The 22,445-nt window shown below is 36.6% G+C and overlaps 1 protein-coding gene across 1 annotated transcript in view; it reads left to right on the top strand.

Moving 5' to 3' along the window:
• Positions 1-19,327, top strand: part of shoc1 (shortage in chiasmata 1) — a gene marked incomplete at its 5' end in the record, with an annotated part of 38,669 nt that extends 19,342 nt beyond the window's left edge. The window contains 8 exons of the mRNA XM_079815294.1: positions 4,210-4,318; positions 4,393-4,520; positions 6,667-6,754; positions 6,933-7,064; positions 12,253-12,402; positions 15,790-15,973; positions 17,780-18,154; positions 19,035-19,327. Coding sequence (XP_079671420.1) covers positions 4,210-4,318; positions 4,393-4,520; positions 6,667-6,754; positions 6,933-7,064; positions 12,253-12,402; positions 15,790-15,973; positions 17,780-18,154; positions 19,035-19,120 — 1,252 coding nt within the window. The 3' untranslated portion in view covers positions 19,121-19,327. The remainder of the gene's footprint in view (positions 1-4,209; positions 4,319-4,392; positions 4,521-6,666; positions 6,755-6,932; positions 7,065-12,252; positions 12,403-15,789; positions 15,974-17,779; positions 18,155-19,034) is intronic.
• Between the last annotated feature and the right edge of the window lie 3,118 nt (positions 19,328-22,445).

Genomic DNA, 22,445 nt, shown 5'->3' with positions numbered 1-22,445 from the left:
TCCCGCGGGGTCTTAAAAAGTCTTAAAATGTCTAAAATTCATTTTTTAAAATTTAAGGCCTTAAAACGTCTTAAAAACGGCCAGATTTTCGCCAGAGGTCTTAAATTTAATTTAGTTAGGTCTTAAAAAAAGTGTTATCCTCGTTCATTTCCAGAAATGCTGGCTGCAGAAAGTTATTAACGTTACACTGAAGCAAAAAAGTATCGAATCGCGAAAGCGGAGCTCAAAGCGGCGCTCTAGAGTGTTTGCTATGCCGCCCTCAGAGCGTTCGTTCGGTGTGTTGTAGTTCTTTCTGGGGGTGTTGGTACACGTACTCGGTGATAAAACTACAAATCCCGTGATAAATGCAATTACCTGCCCGCAAAATACGTCTACATTTAATAACGTTGTATTTTTCTGGACAGAATGAGGCAGACATGCATTGTTTTATATTATTCTAAACAGTGATAAAGTCTGCACTCAATCAGCACTGCATACCTTATTATTATGACAATAGTGAAGGCTTGAAGAACTCAAAATACACCATAGCTTGATGCAGTCGTGTTTATTGTCTTCGTTTCATCAGTCAAAGCATTTCTATCTTCAGTTTATCCTACATCGCTAGCTTCACATTAGGGCTAAGGATTACTTCTCTGAGGGAAATGTGGAGTTTCTGCTCGAGGGCGCCCTCTGGCTTCCAGTATGAATGAAACGTTTGGGTGACCAAATATGAAAAATAATACTTCTCTCTAAATAAATGTATATGACAACCCATATGTTTTTCTCCAATGTACAGTTTTTGCCCCACAGTGGATGCATAAGAGGCTCATATTTCATATTAAATACATAGACTTTAAGAAATTGATATCACAAAAAAATAAAGAAATTCTGTGCTTTTTATCTATTTATTTTTTACAATAAATCTTTAGACCTTTCTAATGATTTTTAGTCATAGGCTGTCTGCATATTAACAGGTAACCCAGCAGTTTTTTTTTTGTAAAATAAGTTTTCTGTAAAATATAAATGTTATTTTATTAGTATTATTATTATATTGTCATATTTATTCTTAAATACTCTATTTTTTAATTTTTTTAATAATTAAAATGTTATTGTAATAGTAATATTTCTAATTTTGTTAAATATTTGTATTTATTGAATATAATCATTATTATTAGTCTCGTTAATATATAAACATTAATATATAAAATGTTATATGCATACACTTTTAATTTGTAAAAAAAAAAAAAAAATTGCATTTTAACCAGAATAATCGCAATTAGATATCTTCCCCAAATCGTGCATCCCTAGTTTATCCTATCACCCTAGTGCATCCCTGTTCAATCTCTATTAGGCTATTAATATGCTGTTTTGTAATCTATTCTATTTGAGGGCAAGTTTGTTTTAGCCTATTTTCATTTTGGGCCTAAGGTTTTGGGCATTTGGCACGTTGTTGGCTGTGGAGGGTTACTAATGTCATTGCTTTATTGCTTTTTTATTATTTCTTTGATTTAAATAATTTTGGTAATGCATCGTATAGGTCTTAAATTTCAATCTTTATGGTCTTAAAATGTCTTAAAAAGGTCTTAAATTTGACTTTCTGAAACCTGCAAGAACCCTGATAACACCGTGTCCTAACTACACGCGACGTGACGGCGCGACACGCAATGATTCTATTTTAGAAACGGTTTCTATTTCTGCGACGTCGCGGCTGGAACAACAACACAAAACATGGCAATGATAATCTCAGGTAATGTTTGTGTGCTTTATTTAATGGTAAAAGCGTGTAATGTGACTGAATATAATTTAGTGCTCCCAGCTTTGTAACATAGTCGTATTAAAAGCAACAATGGATAATTCACCTCAGATCTTGAAATTAAACAAATGGAAACAGGAACGTTCAAACTGTGATCAAACAAGTATATTCTATGACAGAGATTGTTTTAGTAACTCAGTGTGCATTTTAGTAATGTTTAAATGGTGCAATATTTGTGAATTTGATTATGTATCCATTTCCTTGCGAGTGCCGTCAAGATTAATCTCTGGTGCCGTGCACCTGTTGCGAGAGCCCACCCACGCGCTGTTCTGATTGGCTGTGGTTTTTGATTGATTTGTCGCATCTCGTAGTCACGTCGCGTCTGGTGTGGACAGACAAGTTGCTTGTCGTTGGAATCTTATCGCATGTAGTTAGGACACGGTGTAACCCTGGTTCTCTCAACAAAGAGCAAATTGGATTTTTCCATTTGGATTATGAATTTTGAAGCCTAAATATAATCGGCAGAACTAAAAATCTAAAGTTATAAAAGGTCAATGTCACCGCCGCTAGGTGTCTGACAAGTCTTTTAATCTTTATTTAAAGTTTACAGGTTAGAGAGTTCGGGTTAGAATAGTTTGCAAGAGCATATCCAAAAATCACTAGAACAATGTTATATATATTTTGATGACTTGTGTACTTACATTATCACAAATGTTTCCAAGAATGTTTAAATCCAGAGAAATTAGCAATTTTAACCAGGACACGGATCGTGTCCATGTGTCCATCGATTTTATTTTACCATGTCTAATATCGATCTAGCTTACTGCAGTGTGCAACAAGTGTCTCGCAGCCACCGAGTGAATGCAGAGAGTAGCATTATAACTAGGGTTGGGAACCGAGAACCGGTTCTTATGCAGAACCGAAACTGATTTTTGAAAAATACCAGAACCATGCAAAATTCCTAAGTTTCGGTTCCGAAAACGGTTCTGGTGCAATGTGTGTGCGAAGCGCTGGAAGCGAGTGACAGCCAGTGTTGCCAGGTCCGTGGTTTTCCCGCGGAATTGGGCTACTTAAACACTGTTGACGCGGGATGTGTTTCATGTCCGCGGGTTGAAGCGATTGTGCAATTGTGCGGGTTTTGTTGTGAAAACCTGGCAACCCTGGCTCACCTCATCATGAATATTAATTACGTTTCCTGCCGCTTCCAGGAGTGCAACGCAGTTCAGCCTGAAAGCCCTCGCGCTACACATTTATGGTTTTGCGTCAGATATTTTCTCGTTGACCACCAGCATGGCGAAGAGAAAGTCACAAGTATGGATTCATTTCCAAAGAATGAATGATAATGAAGCAAAATGTAACATGTGAAAAGTTAATAACATGCAAAGGAGGCTGCACTAGCAATTTGACAAAACATTTGCTACAGCACAGAGTGCCTCAGGGCTTACCAGATTTATAGTATATATATATGTGTATGTCAACCGTTGAGTCACCATGGTTTAGGTAAGCGTTTAGGCACAATTACCTTTGTAATGCTGAATTGCAATTTATTATTTACAAGTTCACTGAATAACTGAATTACTATTAAATTAATATACAACTAATTAATAAATATAACTAATAAATATAATTTATAACTTGGTTTTATTCAGAGACAGAGAGATAAAATGTAATAAGACAATTTCAGAGGTGTTCATTTGAAAAAAAATGTGTTGCAAGAATGGCTTAATTAATACTGTAATATATGTACAGTACAGGACTTTTTTGACATTGCCAACCTGTAAATTAATTTTAGAGCAAGTAATAAACACAAAATGGATTGTTTGAGTTGCGTATTGTGCCTTTTTCCTTTACCACTATTTGTTTAATAATTTTAATGGAACCGGAATCGGAACCGGAATCGTTAGGTGAAACCGGAACCAGAACCGGAACCGGAAAATTTCTCACGATTCCCAACCCTAATTATAACATAACTTTCAACACACTCAAATGTATCTAATATGATAAAACAGCCCTGCGTTACCCGACATACACATGACCGGAAGAAACGAAAGCATAATAAATGCTCCACTGCAAAAATGTCATCAAGCTACACCTTTTTTTTTTTTAATAAGCGACCTCTAGTGGTGAAAATTACATAGTGTGCCTGTAACTTCAGGATGATGGAACTGGAGTTGCAAAAATGTGAATTTAGGACTCATTCCTGCATTCAAAAACCTGTATTTATGATGTATACACTTAAAGGTTCCACCAAAAGGGGGTTTTGCAGCAATGCCACACAAGGACCATTTTTGGTTGCCCAAAGAACCTTTCAATTAACCATTTTTAAAAGAACCATTATTTTCTTTGTGTGAAGAACATTGAAAAACTCTAAAGAACCTTTTTCCACTATAAAGGACCTTTTGTGGAATGGAAATGTTCCTTTATTTAAGAACCTTTATAAAGAGTGTATACTGATGTACAGAGGCTGTTGTTGGCAGGTACGATATTGTTCTGCTGGAGAGGAAACACTCTGCATCTGCACTGCAGCTGGGCGGATCCCATTATGATGTCATCACTGTGGACGAGACCACTGCCATCCTCATCCAGGTGACGCTCAATACACACTTGCTCACCAGACCACCATTCACAAAGTGAAACATGTAAATCCTGTTTGTGTTCAGGAGCTGAGTGAGTTGGAGAAGAAGATTGGAGAAGCATCTGAGCTTGTCGTCAAGAGACTCTCAGCCCTATCGCTGCAGTTCAGCCGCTGCTGGCTCATTCTGCACTGCGCCGAGAACCACAGGGCGCTGTCAGTTTGAAATAAATTTACATCTGTCTGATCATGTTACCATTCATTATTATCAGGGCTCAACAGTTAGGATTTGTTTTTTGAAGCCCCAATGGGACAAGTAGTTTTTACTTGCAATGGCAACATAAAGCTCTTTCTAATTCTGATTCAAATTTTCATTGACCTCTGCACAACAAAAATTATTGTATAAATGTGATTGTTAGCCTTGTATTTTATGTGCCAGATGTATTTATTTAATTAAATGTTACATTCTTTACAAAAAAATTATGAAATTTTACAAGCCATATTTATTGCTGAACCCTGATTAGTTGCCATAATGGCTGATGCCAATACCAGTATCCATATGAATGATATGAAATACAGTGGTTGAAATAGTTGAATTAAAAAGGTGCAGTGTGTACATTTTAGCGACATCTAGTGGTGAGGTTGCGAATTGCAACAACCCACCGCTCACCCCCTCCCTTTCAAAGCACATAGAGAAGCTACAGTGGCTGACACAGGACAAAGATGTCGTCATCTGAGACAGCAGAGAGTGACTAGCGCTCTGTAGAGCAGTTTGTCTGTTTAGGGCTACTGTAGAAACATGGCGGTGCAAAATGGCGACATCACTGTAAGGGGACCCGCGATGCATGTAGATAGAAATGGCTCATTCTGAGGTAATAAAAACATAACCGTTCATTATGTAAAGTCTTTATACACCACTGAAAACATGGTTATGTATATTATATTGCATTTCGGTCAATGTATCCTCATAAATATTACACACTGCACCTTTAAATGAACATTTATTTTTTACCATATTTGCTCAAAATACAAATATAGATGATATTAATATACTACGAATATTTTTGTTGCAAGGTTGTTGATAGATATTAGAACTGGCACTAGACGGGATGACTTACCCTAGTGAAAAATAAATATACCAAAATGTATTTGAAATACATGTATTTTATGCGCAGTATACTACAAATATATTTACATATGTACAGTATGTCCTTAATATAAATACCCTGCAATTGTTCTTTTTGAATACTAAATCGGTACACTTAAAGTCTGCTAAATTGGAACAACTCATTTTGTACTTAATGCACTTTAGTTATCCGAAAATAGTGCTGAGGTCCAATTAAATATATACTTAAGTATATTTGATCGTGCTAAAATGGAGCTATTGCAAGTATATATTAGGTACACTTTAAATAACTTGACTGAAATTATACAGAGATCATACTGTCCTTACTAATAGTGATATTAAAACGCATTTTAGGCTTAATGTTAAAAAAATCACAAATGCATTGTGGAATAAAGTACTCCAAATAAAGTGTAATTATAATATTTATATCAGTAAGTCTCCAGCGATATGTCAGTAAAAATGTAAAAAGTTTTGCAGTATACTTAGTATGAAATACATTTTGGTATAGTAACTTTTCATTATACATTAATATTCAGTACTGCACTGTTTTGTGACACTGAGTTGTGGTTGTGCTTTTTTCTGATTTAATCTGTAGCTGTACTGTGAAGCATTATGGGCCCTATCATACACCCGGTGCAATGCGGCCACAGGCACGACGCAAGTGTTTTTTGCTAGTTTCAGCCCGACTCAGTTATCATTTTTCCGTCCTGTGCCACATTGTTTAAATAGCAAATGCATTTGTGCGCCCATGGGCGTGCTGGTCTGAAAACGAGGTGTGTTCAGGCCCATTGTTGGTGCGTTGCTATTTTGAGGCAACTGAAAACGACTGCGCCATTGACCAACTAGAACCTGGTATCTCAATATTTTTGGGTTATTTAAAGGGTGCGTTAGTGATATGCGCCTATAGGCGGGTCAACAACGGGGGAATGGGAGATAAGACACCCATTTGGACCTGTCCAAAAAACACCCATTACTCAATAGGGACAACCCTTTTAGACCATGCACCGACCATTTTTCCCGTCGTTAAACTAGCAAAAGTGGATTCGGACATGCCCTAAGTGCACTTGCGCCGTGCACTTTAGACCTTGCGCTTAGATCGTTAAAATACGGCCCTAGATGTTGATTCCTGTGCATAGCCAACAGAAGACAAAACTCTTGCCATGAGAAAAGCAGCCGTGACTGACAGTTTTATTTATGTGGATTCAAAGACTAAACAATATTTTTCCCCACTTTTAGGATTTCCAGTAGCATCTTTATCAATCTGATTCACATCTACTCTGCATCTGTGTTGTTTGGAAACAAGTCTGAGAAGTTTGATGTCAAGGTATTTTCTTCCTCATTTATTATGGCAATTTTAATAGCAGATGACAAACCTTGGTTTCTAAAGGTTATACCAAGGCCAGGTTTGACATTTCCTGTTTTATTGCTATTGAAAAATATTTTGCTTTCAAAGTTTGTGTCAATATTTATTGACCATGGCATGTGGTGTATGTGTGTTTCAGGTGATAATGGTGTGTGAGGAAGAAGAGATAGCCAGCTATATCTATCAGATCTCCTTGCATACTCTGATGAATTCAGAGAGAGATGGACTGAGCTGGTTGGATAGAGACTGGCTCAGTGTGCAGCCCACAGAGGTGAAGGACAGGTCTAAAATGTTTCTAGCACATACATATTTTACTTGGTTTTTTTTTATTATTATTTTTCTTTATTTCTTATGACTTTTTGTCACTGATCATCAGTGACCCTAAAATGATCTGTGCTCAGACTACAACTCAGTACTTCATATACTGTAGATTAAAATATATATTAAAGATAAATAGAAATGGTCCAATTTCTATTGTAATCATGAGGAGTAAAATGAAAAAAAAATACTATATTTGAAAGTAACATTTAAATTAGAACCGTGAACACAAAATAAAATAATGAGTTGTTTTCTGATTTTTATTTGACTTTTTGCACCTTTTTATTACACATTTTAAAAATTCACAAATTAATACTGAACAAATATGTATTTAAAAGTTGTCTTTGATTAAATTAGAAATGTTTCTCCCGCACTTTCAAATGAGAACTAGAGCCATGTCTCTGGAACCATGGTAGGCTAATACAATTTGACAAAATAAAACAAATATTTATAAAAAATAAAATTTGACTTTTAATTCAGTTAAAACATACCTAAGATATTCATAGTATTTCACTTAAAGGTACTTCACTTGAGGATCTATTGCAATATAATAGGGGTGTGCATTGGCACTGCCCTCACAATTCGATTCGATTACGATTCACCAGGTAACGATTCGATTCAATTCGATTCTACGATGCTTTGCGATGCATCAAAATTCTACTGCACACAACAAGGCAAATATTTAATCAGTCATGAGGCAATACAAGCAGTCAGATATTGAACAACAGATTTTATTGGCTGCTATGTGTGTATTATCACTCTCCTGTATCTTTGACATAAATGTCATTAAATAAAATAAAATTGAATGGTACAGGGTATTGGATATGGCATTTTCAAACCTGAAAAAGAAAACATAAATCACTGCTTTCAGTGCTTTGAATGAAAAATGTTTCTCTTTTCTCTGCTTTAGAACCATTTGAAATTAAATAAAGCAATAATAACAGCCAACTTTTTCCAGCAGTAAAAAAATAAAATAAACACAACACTGCCAGAAGTTTTTGCCCAAACTTCAAAAGCCTGTTTAAATGATTAAAACTAGAAGCATATATTCACTTTAATGTAACATTTATCATGTGAACTACTTATATACAACAAGTTATATGCATGTGTGTATGAGACAAAGGGGAACACGTTCGCATTTGCAGCATATGCTGCCCATCATAAATCAAAGCACGACACAGACGGGGTTCGGAGGAGAAGACCGGAAAATGTGACATAATGGACAATATTCGTCTGCATTTGCAATATACGAGCCGCGGTTCAGCTGCACGAGATAAACGCTGCCAGTGTGAATCCACAACGGAGGTGCGCGGCTCCCGCTCTCCGTACGCACCGCTTCTGCCCTGCCAACGCGTGCGGTGTGAAGCCGGAATCCGAAATGTGCCCACTGCCCAGATGTCCGCTTTCCAAGCTTTGGGGGCGTTTTTAATTACCCGTCTATTGCAGTCATCTCCCTCCGCCTCAGCCATCTTGATTGTTGTTGTTGTTATGACCCCGGAAGTAATTGAAACTTCACAACTTTATTGTCCAACTCAAGGCCAGAAAATAAACGGTGACATAATCGATTATGGCACTTTGCCGCATCGATGCTGAATCGTGCATGCCCCGCATTGCGATGCATCGCCGAATCGATTATTGTTGACACCACTACAATATAATATACATAACTATGTTTTCAGTGGTGTATAAAGACCTTACATAATGAACTGTTATGTTTTTATTACCTTAGAATGAGCCATTTCTATCTACATGCACCGCGGGTCCCCTTACAGTGAAATCGCCATTTTGCGCCTCCATGTTTCTACAGTAGCCCTAAACAGGCAAACTGCTCTACAGAGCGCTAGTCATTCTCTGCTTTCTCCGAAGATGATATTTTTATCCTGTGCCGGCCACCGTAGTTTCTCTATGTGCTTCGAAAGGGAGGGGGTGAGCGGTGGATGGTTGCAACTCACAACCTCACCACTAGATACCGCTAAAATAAACACTGCACCTTTAAAGGGTTAGTTCACCCAAAAATGAAAATTCTGTCATAAAACTCACCCTCATGTCGTTCGACACCCGTCAGACCTACGTTCATCTTCGGAACACAAATGAAGATATTTTTGTTGAAATCTGATGGCTGAGAAAAGCTTCAGATAGGCCTCCATTGGCATTCAGTACATTTACACTCCTAAGACGCATAAAAGGCACTTAAAACGTCGTTACAAAGTCCATCTCACCACAGTGACTCTACAATAATTTTACGATGCGACGACAATAGTTTTTGTGCGCAAAAAAAAATCAAAATAACACCTTTATCCAACTTGTTCTTGTCTTCCGTGTGTGCCTCCACGACGCATGCGCGAGAATATGACGCAGATCCGGCGTTCAGACACATGACCCAAAAGCGATTTATTTACAAGCAGAGGAAGACGCGCGTATCTAAGCTGTTGAATTCTACATTGATCGTGCTTTAGGTCTCGGCGTAGTTCTCAAAATGGGGTTAAAGTGTGCATTTCATGGATTCCCGAACCCCGGCGCTTCGTCATATTCTCGCGATTTAGTACCCAAATTGGAAAGGAAATGTATATTTTTAGAAAATGTTCCTTATTTTGAGTATGTCCAATCAGTAGCTAGTAACTTATCATTGGCCAGTTGCATAAACTTAGTCACTATGTTAAGACTGTGTCTTAAAGGTGGGGTAGGTAAGAATGATCTAAAACACTTTTGTCCAAATTTGTTTAAACTGTCTTTATATGTCAATACATAATTACAATTTCAGTACTCTGAAAAAGAGAGTATAAAAATCGAGTGACTCTAGATTTTTTAATCTGCAATAAACACCGCTCATTATTTTCGTTCGGGCCAAATCAAGTGATTGGCTTGGGCGCCTGTCACTCTCTCTCGCTACCATGGCTACCACCGCTTTTGCTACAGGATCTGCCCACATGCGCGCCCCAGTGTTGCAAAGTCGGGCTACTTCCACACTGTTGCCGCGGGCTGTTTTTCATGTCCGCGGGTTGAAGCGACCCCAATTATGTGATGTTTTGCCCCGGGATTTGCGAATTTTAGCAGGCAGCCCTGCCAAAAAGACACATATTTTACCCCCCAAACACGATTTTTACCGGATAAACACGATTGGGCTTGTTTTGGGCTAGTTTTGAGTAGCAATTGGGCGGATTTTGTTGTGAAAACCTGGCAACCCTGGCGCACCCGTTTGATTTGAGTTCAAGAGGCTGTATTTCTGCTGGACAGGTAATCTTTCATTTTGATTATAAATTTTTTTGGTTTATGTTCTCATGAAGCATGTCTCACTAGCACACGTAGCTGCCTAATATAGCTAACATAACATTACTTAGCATAAAGTTACAATTTTATACACCTAGCGAGCCATTAGTAGAGATGATAAATACTCAATATGCTTAGCTCAAGTTGATCGCTGTCGTGTTGAATTTCACAAAATGTAACTTTAGATAACAAAATGCATGTGTAAAAGCTAGTACACCGCATCCAGGAACTTTTTTTAGAACTAAGTTAGCTTTAGCTACTACCCTCTGTCTAAACTCTTTTACCATGTTCACCGGGAACTTTACCTGCACGTTTATTTCGGCCCTTGGTTTGTTTTTATATACTCTACCAATGTTTTTATCTTGTATCTGTGTGTGTCGTAGACACTGTGTTGTGTGTGTATTTTGAACTTTACCAGTATCGTTATTCTAGCTTGAGAGTGAGTACTAAAATACATCTTATTTGTTTATATTCATAATGATAAAGTCGTGAGAGGTCTACAGACACTCAATTTTCATACTTTCTTTTTCAGAGTACTTACATTTTAATTATGTATTGATATATAAAGAAAGTTTAAACAAATTTGGAAAAAAAGTTTTTTAACCAAATCCTACCTACCCTACCTTTAAGAACTAGTTTCGCCAATTAGCAGTTTCCAAGGAGTAATCAATCTTATTTTTCAGTTGACTTAAAAAGTTATGACCAGTCTTAAAGAAAAAATTTACTGATTTGTTTTATGCGTTTAAAGCATTTTATGCAACTGGCCGCAGAAAACATTGCAGTGAACTCTTTCCCCGTCAGCATAAAAAAAAAAAAAAAAGCCACCACAATTTTGAATAATTTTCACAAAAATGTCATGGCCCACAGAATATTTTGTTTCATTAATATATGAGCATGCAATATATTAAAAGAACGAACAGACCCTCTGATAAAAAAAAAAACTTGTTTTATTCTAGCTTCATGCATTCTTTTTTATCAACACTTGAATGTGGGTAAGTTTCATAAAAAAGCAACATTGTGTGCAAAAAACTGAGAAAATCAAATTTTTGTCAACGACTACATCCAGATCGGATTCAAAATGATGATATAAACATAGATGGAGTAAATCGAGTCCATCAACACCATAGACTGTAAAAAAAGATGGACGACGCACCTTCACTATCTTCCGTTGAAGTAAGTGAAGCTGCCGGTGTTCAAATATGGCGCTCAAATAACGAACACTTGAACTAACATCAGCGTGATAACAACTGCCTAAAATGACAGAAACCATCTTTGGAAAAAAATTATTTGAAGTGTTATTTGATTGTTTATTTTGTCTATGTCCCATTACCTTTCATGGAGAGGGCGGGGTTTATGACATATACTGCATCCAGTCACCCGGGGGCAATCGAGACGCATTGGCTTCACTTTTCAGGACTCGTGTGGCACACTTGATCAACACCCTCAAAGCTTCACTGTCATATAGCTCGTCCTGGGTCGACATTTCATTCAGTAACATTAGGCAGTTTTGATTTACATGCTGTTTAATGTTGAGGATTGCGTTATTTTACATATGCATATGATTACATATGATATCGCTTGTTTCTGCATCTTCTTCGCATGTGTTTTGATCTGGAGATTTAGTACACTTTCAGAAGATGCATAATAGCGCCCCCTACAGTATAACAGGAAAAACACGGAAGGCCTGAAAATTCCGTCAATTGCAGCGAAGCGTTTTCTCACAAATTATGGAAACTTCCATCAATGGCGGGAGTTAATATGTGTGTGACAAATGCAAAATGATCAACAACCTCACATGTTTTTCTTCAATAGATGGAGCTGAATGTTTAATATCATTCTGTGTGTTCAATTCACTGTAGCAGTTTTTGTTTTAGGCAGAGCATTGCCTATTGAAGTTTCCATGCATTAATCCTCTGGTCGCTCAAGTGATGTTGAGGAGAGCTCCGTCACTGCAGTGGCTGCTGAGAGCTTCTTTCTCTGAGCTGCAGGAAATGTTCCCACAGATCCCTCACAAAGTCATTAAGGTACTACTAGATTCACTAGTATCCAAGATCAAAGCCAGGGTCACAGCCAGGGCACATTGTTGGTTGATCAGTCTTGTTCACAGTAACTATGTTTCTATCCAAAGGTGCAAATTTTACTTATAAGCCAAATTGGAATATTGCATAAATAATTTGCGAATGGAGCACCGATTCCATCCCATGTGTTTAAGAGAACAAAATAGTCACTTCCTGGGAAGTCGCCGCAATTGGGGAAGCCACCGTGGCTCTTTTTTTTTTGTACATCATACATTTCTTCCGCCTCAGAGCGCACAGCAGATGAATTGCAATGAATATTGTCATGTTGCATTCGGAGACGGATGCCTGTTTTCTTGGAACACAATCGTGTGACACTTCTGGGTGGTCATTATCAGTGATGCCAGTAACGCGTTACTTAGTAACGCGTTACTCTAATTTGACCACTTTTTCCAGTAACGAGTAATCTAACGCGTTACTATTTCCAAACCAGTAATCAGATTAAAGTAACTTATCCAAGTCACAGTGAGTTACTTTTTTTGTAATTTTCCTTAGTAAAAATATATATTTTTGCTTTCTTGTTTAGTCTCAGCAGGGGTTTTCCTGCATAGAGAATTACGAGGCGGTCGCCTCCGTCTGTCGACAAAACTCAAGACAGGCAGTCACTTGCTCAGATTAGGCATGTCGTGATAATTAAATAATCATCAGAAATATATATTGTCACATTATCCTTCAGCAATCATTATTAGTATATTATTATTTGCTAGTAGCCTACAAAGTCATCTAAAGCCATTCCATAGCTGAATGTCTTTCCTCCGCTGCTCTGTCATTCTCCGTTCAGCATTCAAACTGCGCGTCGTTCGGTTCCAGTCAGCAGTCAGCGGTAAAGCTCACTCCATATGATATATTCCCGGTATAATACTTGATATGTTGATAAAATAATTTATCTTCCTGGAGTTTATCTTGCGGTTTCTGAAAGATGTTGTGCTCGCTACTCAGGTGACAACACAAGGACTATTAATTAGCATCACACGCACAATAACCAGAATTAAAAACTGTGAAGAAACAAATAATCAGTGAATGTTTGGACCGATAGGCTACATAGTAGACTAGGATTTGTGGGCTCGATGCTCATCTTCTCTTTATGCCGTGAACTTTTCAATGTGCACTCGCGCTGCACTGCACACTCTGATTCCATGTTGCTTTAAGCGCATCATTCTGCACCCGGGATGCGCATAAGCGCTTTGTTGTCGCTCTGTTTTGAAGCGTTTCATATATTTTCATAGTTTTGTGCACTTAAAGATTATTAAAAAATATATTGTTCTCACGGATCGATCATATATTTGTTGTCCCTTTACAGAGCTGCACATTACGTTTACAATAAAATATAAATCTTGTAATTGTATATTATTTGTGTAGGCCCATATAATTATTTACAATCATATATAAATATAAATTAAAAATTAAATATAAATTGTTTTTCATAAATGTATTTAATAAAAACACAAGGTAATTTGTACCTTTTCATTAACATGTTTAGGGTTTTATGTTTAGTGTTTTATGTTTAGTATAGTGTAACATGTTTTATGTTTAGTGTTTGCAAAAACGGTTGTCATTTTTATGTTGAGGCTGCAGAGGTGTTGTCGGCAACTGATGAATGTAACTAATAAAGTAACTTGTAATCTAACTTAGTTACTTTTAAAATCAAGTAATCTGTAAAGTAACTTAGTTACTTTTAAAATCAAGTAATCTGTAAAGTAACTAAGTTACTTTTTCAAAGTAACTGTGGCAACACTGGTCATTATACCAAATCATTTTGGTGATAGACTTAGGCATTTCAGAATGACCAAACCAAATTTAAGATGCTGTGCGATGAAATTGATCCACTGGTTAAGTCCAGTTATCCAATCATATATCTGGTCCGTGTACGTTGCATTCATTTGTTTTTCAATTGAAAATTTAAAGTTGAAAAATGTTCTTGATTTTATATTTTTTTATTTTATAATCAAGGCGAATTTGTTTTTTTCCTAGATTTCCTAGAATAGCTTATATGGCGTCATTTTGTCTTCTTCACCGCAATGCTAAACGTGACTATCCAATAACTGCCGTGTTATTTGTTATTGGTTCTTCAAAATCAATGTTGTTTCAGCGATGGATATGCAGCACGCCTAGTTAGGGGTGCAAAATGTCTGTAATAAAAAAATTTAAGTTGCTGCAATTGGGGAAGCCACTGTGGCTCTTTTTATTGTACATCATAAATTACTTGGGTGCAGATGCGAGATAACCTACATTAATTTTTCTTAAATAATCAGTTAATATTTCTCTTAGCGCATATGTTGTCGAAATCATGCCTATAAAGAAGAAAGCCCTTTCTAGTCCCTGCCCAGCACGATTTGTGTCAAAGCATTCCTTAGCCCGGTTGTTTGATGAGAGAGAGATTATTATTTGTAATAAACACTTAAAGAATCCGTCCAGCAGCGGAGGACTGTTAGACTGCTATATATACGGGTTGATCTTTGGTCGACCAGTCAGCGGAAAGGGGCGTTTCATGTCTGCCCACATGTGGAAATCAAATATTCAAGCCGTTTATCAATTTCCTAAAAATATCAAATCAAGCTGAATTCTCATTTGAGCCGTTTTCAAATTTTTCAATTGAAAACCAAATGAATGCTACATACATGGACCATATCCTCTGTTGAGGCAAAGTCACGTGAGTTTTATATGTTACTGTAACGGATTCCACTGACGAGGCAAGTTGAAGGACCCAAGTGCAGTTTATTCAACAGAAATCTTAACATAAATCAAAACCATAAAACAAAGACTTGACTTAAACAAAACAAGGACTTGGCTATGAAAACACTCACCAACAAGTGGGTTACAACAGCAATAACAGACGAAGACACATGAGGGCTAAATACACACAGACTAATGACAAGACAAGTGACACCTGTGAACCGTGATTAAACAATGAACCAATGACAGGACAAGACACAAGATCACATGAGGGCATGGGAATCACATGACAATGAAACATGACAAAACCAGGAAGTGAATGACAAGACTAACTTAGAAACATGACACTCAAACATAACATGAACATGATAAACTAAAAACATAACCAAGAACAATGAACATGAACCAACACCGAAACACCCTGTGACAGTTACGCATCAAAGGAATTTATTTGGTAAATGTGTCCCTATCGAAGTTTATCTTTTTTGGATTAAAAATGTATCTGCCTCAAATTGAGTGCATGCATGCTTTATGCAATTTTTTTTAATTTATGCACATCTTGGTGTTTCCATCCAGTGTTTTTTATGCAATATCACAAAATTTGCATAAAAATAGGTGAAAGGAAACATGGCTTTTTTTCACACTCTCTTTGTTTTTCTGCAGCTTTTCAGTGATATTATAGCCGAGTCCAAAGTCAAAATGGCCACCTTGAAGAGTGAGAATACACCCTTCTCACACATAAACAGCCCAGCTCACCCTCCTCAACCTCATCTGCCTCCCTGGACTCAGGATCTGGATAAACCTCAGTTAGACCCGGAGGATAAGACGCCACGTAGCCTGTTAATTGGTCAGTCTTAGTGTTTAGAGAAGACAAATGTGCTTAAACCTCACACACAGGATCCAAATGAATACTTGCCAAGCACCAACTGTGAGAAAAGAATGCTTTGGTCAATATAACCTTTATAATTTTTGGTCATTAAACTATAATTTATATGTGTATGAAAATAAATTATAAAATAAGATTATAAATAAATATTTAAAACGAATGTCTAAATATATAAATGTTATATATAAATAATAAAACTACATTCATAAGATTTTTTATGGAAAGTTTGAGAAAATAAATTAGAAATGGATAAGATTATACATAAATAAATATTTAAAATGTCTACATATATAAAAAAAATGTTTATAACTAATCCACCGCTGAGGAACCTGGTAATTGTACTCCGGGACCGGGCAGCCATCTTAGTTTGTGGCCCGCAGAGGTGGACAGAAACTAAGTACATTTACTTGAGTCCTGTACTTAAGTACACTTTTTGAGTATCTGTACTTTACTGAAGTATTATTTTTTAGGGAAACTTTTACTTTAACCTCACTACATTTGAAAGACAAATATCGTACTTTTTACTCCACTACATTTCTATCAAGGTCCTCGAAGTCGAAAGTCGTTTCTGTAGCAGCTTTGCAAGTCAGTGGAGGAATATTTTTCTTCTTTAAAAGTTTTTTTTTTTTTTTTTGCAAAATGTAAATGTCTGGGAGAAAGAGAAGCATAGACATATGGATGAATCTGAAAAAGCATAATGAAAGAGCTCAGTTCAGTCTGTTTTTTTGTACCTCTGAGATGCCAGAGCTGGAGTACTGAACTGAATAGAGCTTTCTTTTGTTTGTTTTTTTGCACTTAAACAGACTAATACACACAAAATGTCAAATTGTTATTTTTGTAAAGTATTCACGTAAACAAAGTTGATTATGTCTTAAGTGAACGTAAACAGTTGGGGGAATATCGGATGTGTATCAGTGTATAGGATTTGTGCATTCTGCCTTAAAGTGACAGCAACTTTGTAAAAAGCTTTGTAACTTTTAAGTATTTAAATTAGTTCAAGGTGGTCGTGTGCATGTCGGATGGAGCATCACTGACTGGCTTAAACCACCATGGTGGCTTAGCGTACATTCATACAACAATGCAACAATAATAAAAAAATGCATTGACATAAAAAAGGAAATTTACTTTTGATACTTAAGTACTTTTAAAAGCAAGTACTTCTGTACTTTTACTTAAGTAAAAATAGTTTTTAACAACTTTCACTTGTAACAGAGTAATATTTGACCAGTAGTACTTTTACTTTCACTCGAGTAATGGAGTTGTGTACTTTGTCCACCTCTGGTGGCCCGTGTGCTGCAACCACTAGTGCTGCGTTCCACTCCAGTTTTAGACACGCACTTGCGAACTTCCCTAAGCACTTCCCCTCAGGGGAATCCCTGCCGCCATTTTGAAGTGCGTTCCACTTCGTGAAGTGGACGAGGGAAGTTTATATGGACAGACCCTCGCTCCCTTGATTTTGACCGAGGGACAGAGGGAAGTCAGCAAGTGAAGGGCATAATAAAAACCAACTGTAACGCAGCATTAGATGCCGCATACTTCCCTTCTGTGACAAACCCTCTCACAATGCCACAATATATTGATTGATTTCTATTTATTGCTTATACTCTTATTACAATAATGATAATGCTAAATATAGTTTATCATTATCAGTTACTATACTTAACCTTCACGTCATGTAACTATACAGTTTACTGCCCAGTTAGAAAGATATGGTTGGTAGATAAAAACAGAGCAATAATTTAAATAGTTTCTTTATCATTTTTGCAGGTCATAACAGAAGAAGAGGAGAGGAAACATGGAGAAAAAACAAATCATCTCTTCCAGATTCAACTCACTCTAACTCATACAACCCCTTATTGCCAAGTCAGTTCAGCCAAGCTTCAGCTACAGTGAGCGCCTGGCAGCCGCAGGGTGAAGGATTCATTCAAAACCCAAATCCAGTGCCAGGCCAAGCTGCTCCCCGAGGGTCTGCCCATTTTCCCCTGGCTCCTCTGCTAACTCCTGAAGTGCTGGGGAGCAGGAACACTGCGTGTGTATTCAGCTCTAGGCCGCAGGGTCAGACTCACCGGAGCTCACCTGCGAACGATCCGCCTCACAAGACAGGAGAGGAGAGGAAGAGGCAAGGAGAAGACGCGCACAGTGGTACACACACACATGCAGCAACACACATTCCTAACCTGTATGACTTCTTTTCTTCTGCGGAGCACAAAAAAAATAGATAGATCTATGGAGCTAAAACAGTCTCAATAAGCTAATTCACATTCACCAAAAACTTTATATATTTGCAAACAGCAATTCACAAATTCATATTCTAATTCATATCGACAAAATACAAATCATTCAGAAATGTGCGGACATACTTTTATGAAATTGTGCTTAGCATTTGTGAATCTTAACATGTATGACTTAATTTCGTCCGTGGAACACAAAAAATATATATTTAGATTAGATCTATAGAGATAAAATAGTCGCTCAATTTATTCATAAAACATGATTCACAAATGCATAAGCTACTTCACATTCACAGTTTTGATTTATTTATTTGCAAACAGCAATTCATAAAAACAACCTAATTCACATTCACAAAATATAAAGCATTCAAAAATGTGCGTACATATTTGTGCATTTATGAATTGTACTTTGCATTTGTGATCGTTCGTGTATTTTGTCAAAATGAATTGGGTTATGAGTTTGTGAATTGCTGTTTGTAAATATATAAACTCTTTTTGTGAGTGTGAATTAGCTTGTGCTTTTGCGAATCATATTTTCTAAATTAATTTAGCTCCATAGGCAAATAGATCCCATTGTCTTTCACTGTATGGTCAAAACCAGACATTTTTCAAAGTATCATCTTTTGTGTTCCACAAAAGAAAGAAGGTTATACAGGTTTGGAACGATATGAGAGTGAGTTAATGAATGCCATGTACATTTTTTAAAAGAAATCCATCACAAAAGAATTATCGGTGTCCAGAGGACAGGAGAGTTTTGCTCTATTCGTTTGTGTCTGTGTGTTTATTCCCAGTGTTTCCACAATGCAAGAGAGGAAAACTGCTATGTGAGCGAGTTCCAGGCAGGAATGACGGACAGACCAGACTGAGATTTTTCTGAGAAAGTTTTGCTTCTTTCTCTTCGGTATATCACTCGTTTGAGTGAAATTTTTGAATACTTCTCATGTTCATATGTATTTTAATTTTTTACGTGGAATATAATGGAAATTAATACAGTTCATCCATATGTTTGTATGGGTAATGATATTATATTAACATATATTTATATATTGGAGATATTGTTCATATTAAAGATTAACCTATCATCCTTTCGGTGTATTTATAGTGTTCTTTGTGTCGAGGACAGTTAACTGAAATTACAGTAAAGAAGAAAAATCAAACATATCTGTCATTTATATATTATAAATTGACATTTTTGTTTAATTGAATTTAACTTCATTACAATTGCAGAATTTTATTAGATTTAATATTTTTATTTATATATTTTACAGTTACAGATAAAAAAAATATTCATTATTTTTGTATTTATTGTTTTTTAAAGGGGTCCCAGAGTCAGTGGGTTAAATGGTTTCCAAGCCTGCAAATGTAATGGAAATTAAAACATAATTACATAATTTATTTTTTTAATTCTAATTTTTCAAATATTTTTTTCTAATGTTCAACTATAAAATTATTTGGAATATATGATTATTAATCACTACTACTAATAATGCACTAATTACTAGTTGCAGTAATTCTCTAACATGTTTTAAGTATCTTAAAGAAATCGTATTAAAAAAAAAATCACAATCCGCTAGAAAAGTCATAGAAATTTAAATGATCTAAATGTGTGAACTAGGGATGTCACAAGTACCGGTACTTCGGTACCAGCATTTCTGTTGTACCGACTCCCGTGTATCGGTGCGTTGAATGTCGTAAAGATCGTATTTACGAGTTGAAAGCACATGAACGCCACCACGAAGCCGTAAATACCAGTGGGAAGTTAAGCACAGGGCTCCAGTCTGTAGCCGAATATATACTAGTGTCTGTGAATATTAAAATGCAAAATACTATTTAAATATTACTCCTGTATGTTCTGCGTCTCTGTGTGAATGAGGGGCCCAGATGCGCGCACACACACGCGCACGTGACGCTCGCTGTAGTCTCTGCCGTGTTACTATATGAGCAGTGTTGGGGGTAACGCATTACAAGTAACTTGAGTTACGTAATAATATTACTTTTTCCAAGTAACTAGTAAAGTAATGCATTACTTTTCAAATTTACAACAAAATATCTGAGTTACTTTTTCAAAAAAGTAACGCAAGTTACTTTTTCACATCAATTTGACTGACAGCTCTCCTGCCCCCATGTTGAGAAAAATAAGTGCAGATGTGTTGTGTGTAAACATGAGGGTTATTGTAGTTCTAGACTAAATGTGAGTATTTATTTATCTCACTTGCACAATAAAGATTCTGGACTCCTCAAAATGAATAAAATCTGTCAAATGCAAAATCAGAGTACTATGCAAACCTTCAACAATTAAATGTTAAATAAAACAACAATTTTTATGCATAATATACCTTTTATATTTAATTTACCAATGTCTTGCGGTTGACCTTTGATGATGAAAATTACTAGATTTTTTGTTGTTATTAGTAAAACTTTTTTCTCTTGCGTCCTATTTACCATTACCCAGAATGGCAACACAGCAGAGCTGCGCCCTCTACTGTTCATGCGTGAATTAGCATTTTTACCTCAGCCTGGGGCTTATTATTTCAATTTTGGTATGAAGACGTCTTTACCGTTGCACAAAAATATAACTTTGTTATAAACAAAAACAAAAACAAGCCCAGCCCAGATGAGAAAAAGTAACGCAAAAGTAACGTAACACATTACTTTTCTTAAAAAGTAACTAAGTAACTCAATTAGTTACTTTTTAAGGGAGTAACGCAATATTGTAATGCATTACTTTTCAAAGTAACTTTCCCCAACACTGTATATGAGAACATTAATGCATGTCACTTCATGAGAATTTACCATTTCATTAGAGAAAACTGTCATATAATGAACACAGACACTCAAAGGTCTTCACGGCAACCCGTTTCACTTGAAGAAATTGACAGAATATATTAGGCTACTGTTGTACAGTAGATTTAGCTACGTCACTATGTAATAATAATAGGCTACTACTACTAATAATTATGCCTAGATGGTCGCTTATTTTTCACTTGATCTTTTTTATAAAAAATGTGTACTTTTAAACAGCATATAGCCTTTACATGTTTATGTATTATTTACTTATGATTATCATCATAAATAATAAACTCGTTGAATTTAATTCATTTTTTAAAATAGTTAAATAAAAAAATATATTATTTTGCTGTGGTACCGAGAATGACATTTTTATGGTATTGGGTTCTGAACAAGGTGTGAACCTTGTTTTTTATAATTGAAAGTTTTCTGGAGGTTTTATTTTATTGTAAAAAAAAAAAAAAAAAAGTTTTTTATTAGATTTAACTATATTTTTAAACATACATAGGACACAGCAGAGGGTTTGAGCTCTGATTGTTCAAAAGTATTTAGTGCCGTGTTGTATTTTTCCTCTAATTACGACCGCAGTATTACGTGGCTCCTTTATCTACTGACCTTTGACCTACAGTTGAGAGTGAACGTGTGCACACATGCATCTGTTAGCTTTATAGTATGTACACAGAAGCAGGTGTAAAGAGTGCATCTGCATTCAGATGTGCCACTGTATTGACAAACATGCGACTGCGTGCATTTCTTGCTATACGTTACTCCTGCAACATGGCTTATTTAGAGGAGGTCGCGCTGCGGCTACGCATTTGTGTACCGGTCTGGAACTGAATAAATCATTCGGGATGTGAAGCTGAATTGATTGGCATTAAAAAAACATTTTCTAAATTACCGGTCTGGATGTCGTTTGGCGACTATGGTGACAGTGGCCATTAATTTATCTCCCACACCACACACGTTTCCAGCCCTTCGCTATTTTCTTAAATGAGTGTGATAGAAAGATAGTCATTCAATTACAGGACAATCTTCTTATCTCTGACAGTCAGAGCAGCGAGAAAGCAGCGCACGTTGAGAGGAGGAGGAAGAGAGGGAGAGTGATGGGGGTCGGAGGGGCTTATCTCAGCGCGCCAGCAGTCTGACGGCAGCCCCTCGCAGGAATGAGCTCGAGAAAAGACACTCCCATAGGGCATTTTCCTCTCTCCATCACGCTCCCTTTCATTCTCTCTGCACCCCCTGTTAGTCTCAGCCTCTGTAAAACACCAAACAACCTCCATAAATAACTCGAACACCATCTGAACTGCCACGTTTGCCTACACAAACAAAAGCAAATAAAACCACAGTTTTCGGACACAAGGGCGTGAGGGGGAAGACGTGTGTCCAGTCGAAGGCAGTAAAACACAGCGCTTTAA

The sequence above is a fragment of the Gobio gobio genome (genome assembly GCF_949357685.1).
Source record: "Gobio gobio genome assembly, chromosome: 4".
Classification (NCBI taxonomy): domain Eukaryota; kingdom Metazoa; phylum Chordata; class Actinopteri; order Cypriniformes; family Gobionidae; genus Gobio; species Gobio gobio.
The sequence above is the reverse complement of the archived record's forward strand: the minus strand, read 5'-3'. Positions and strand labels throughout refer to the sequence as shown.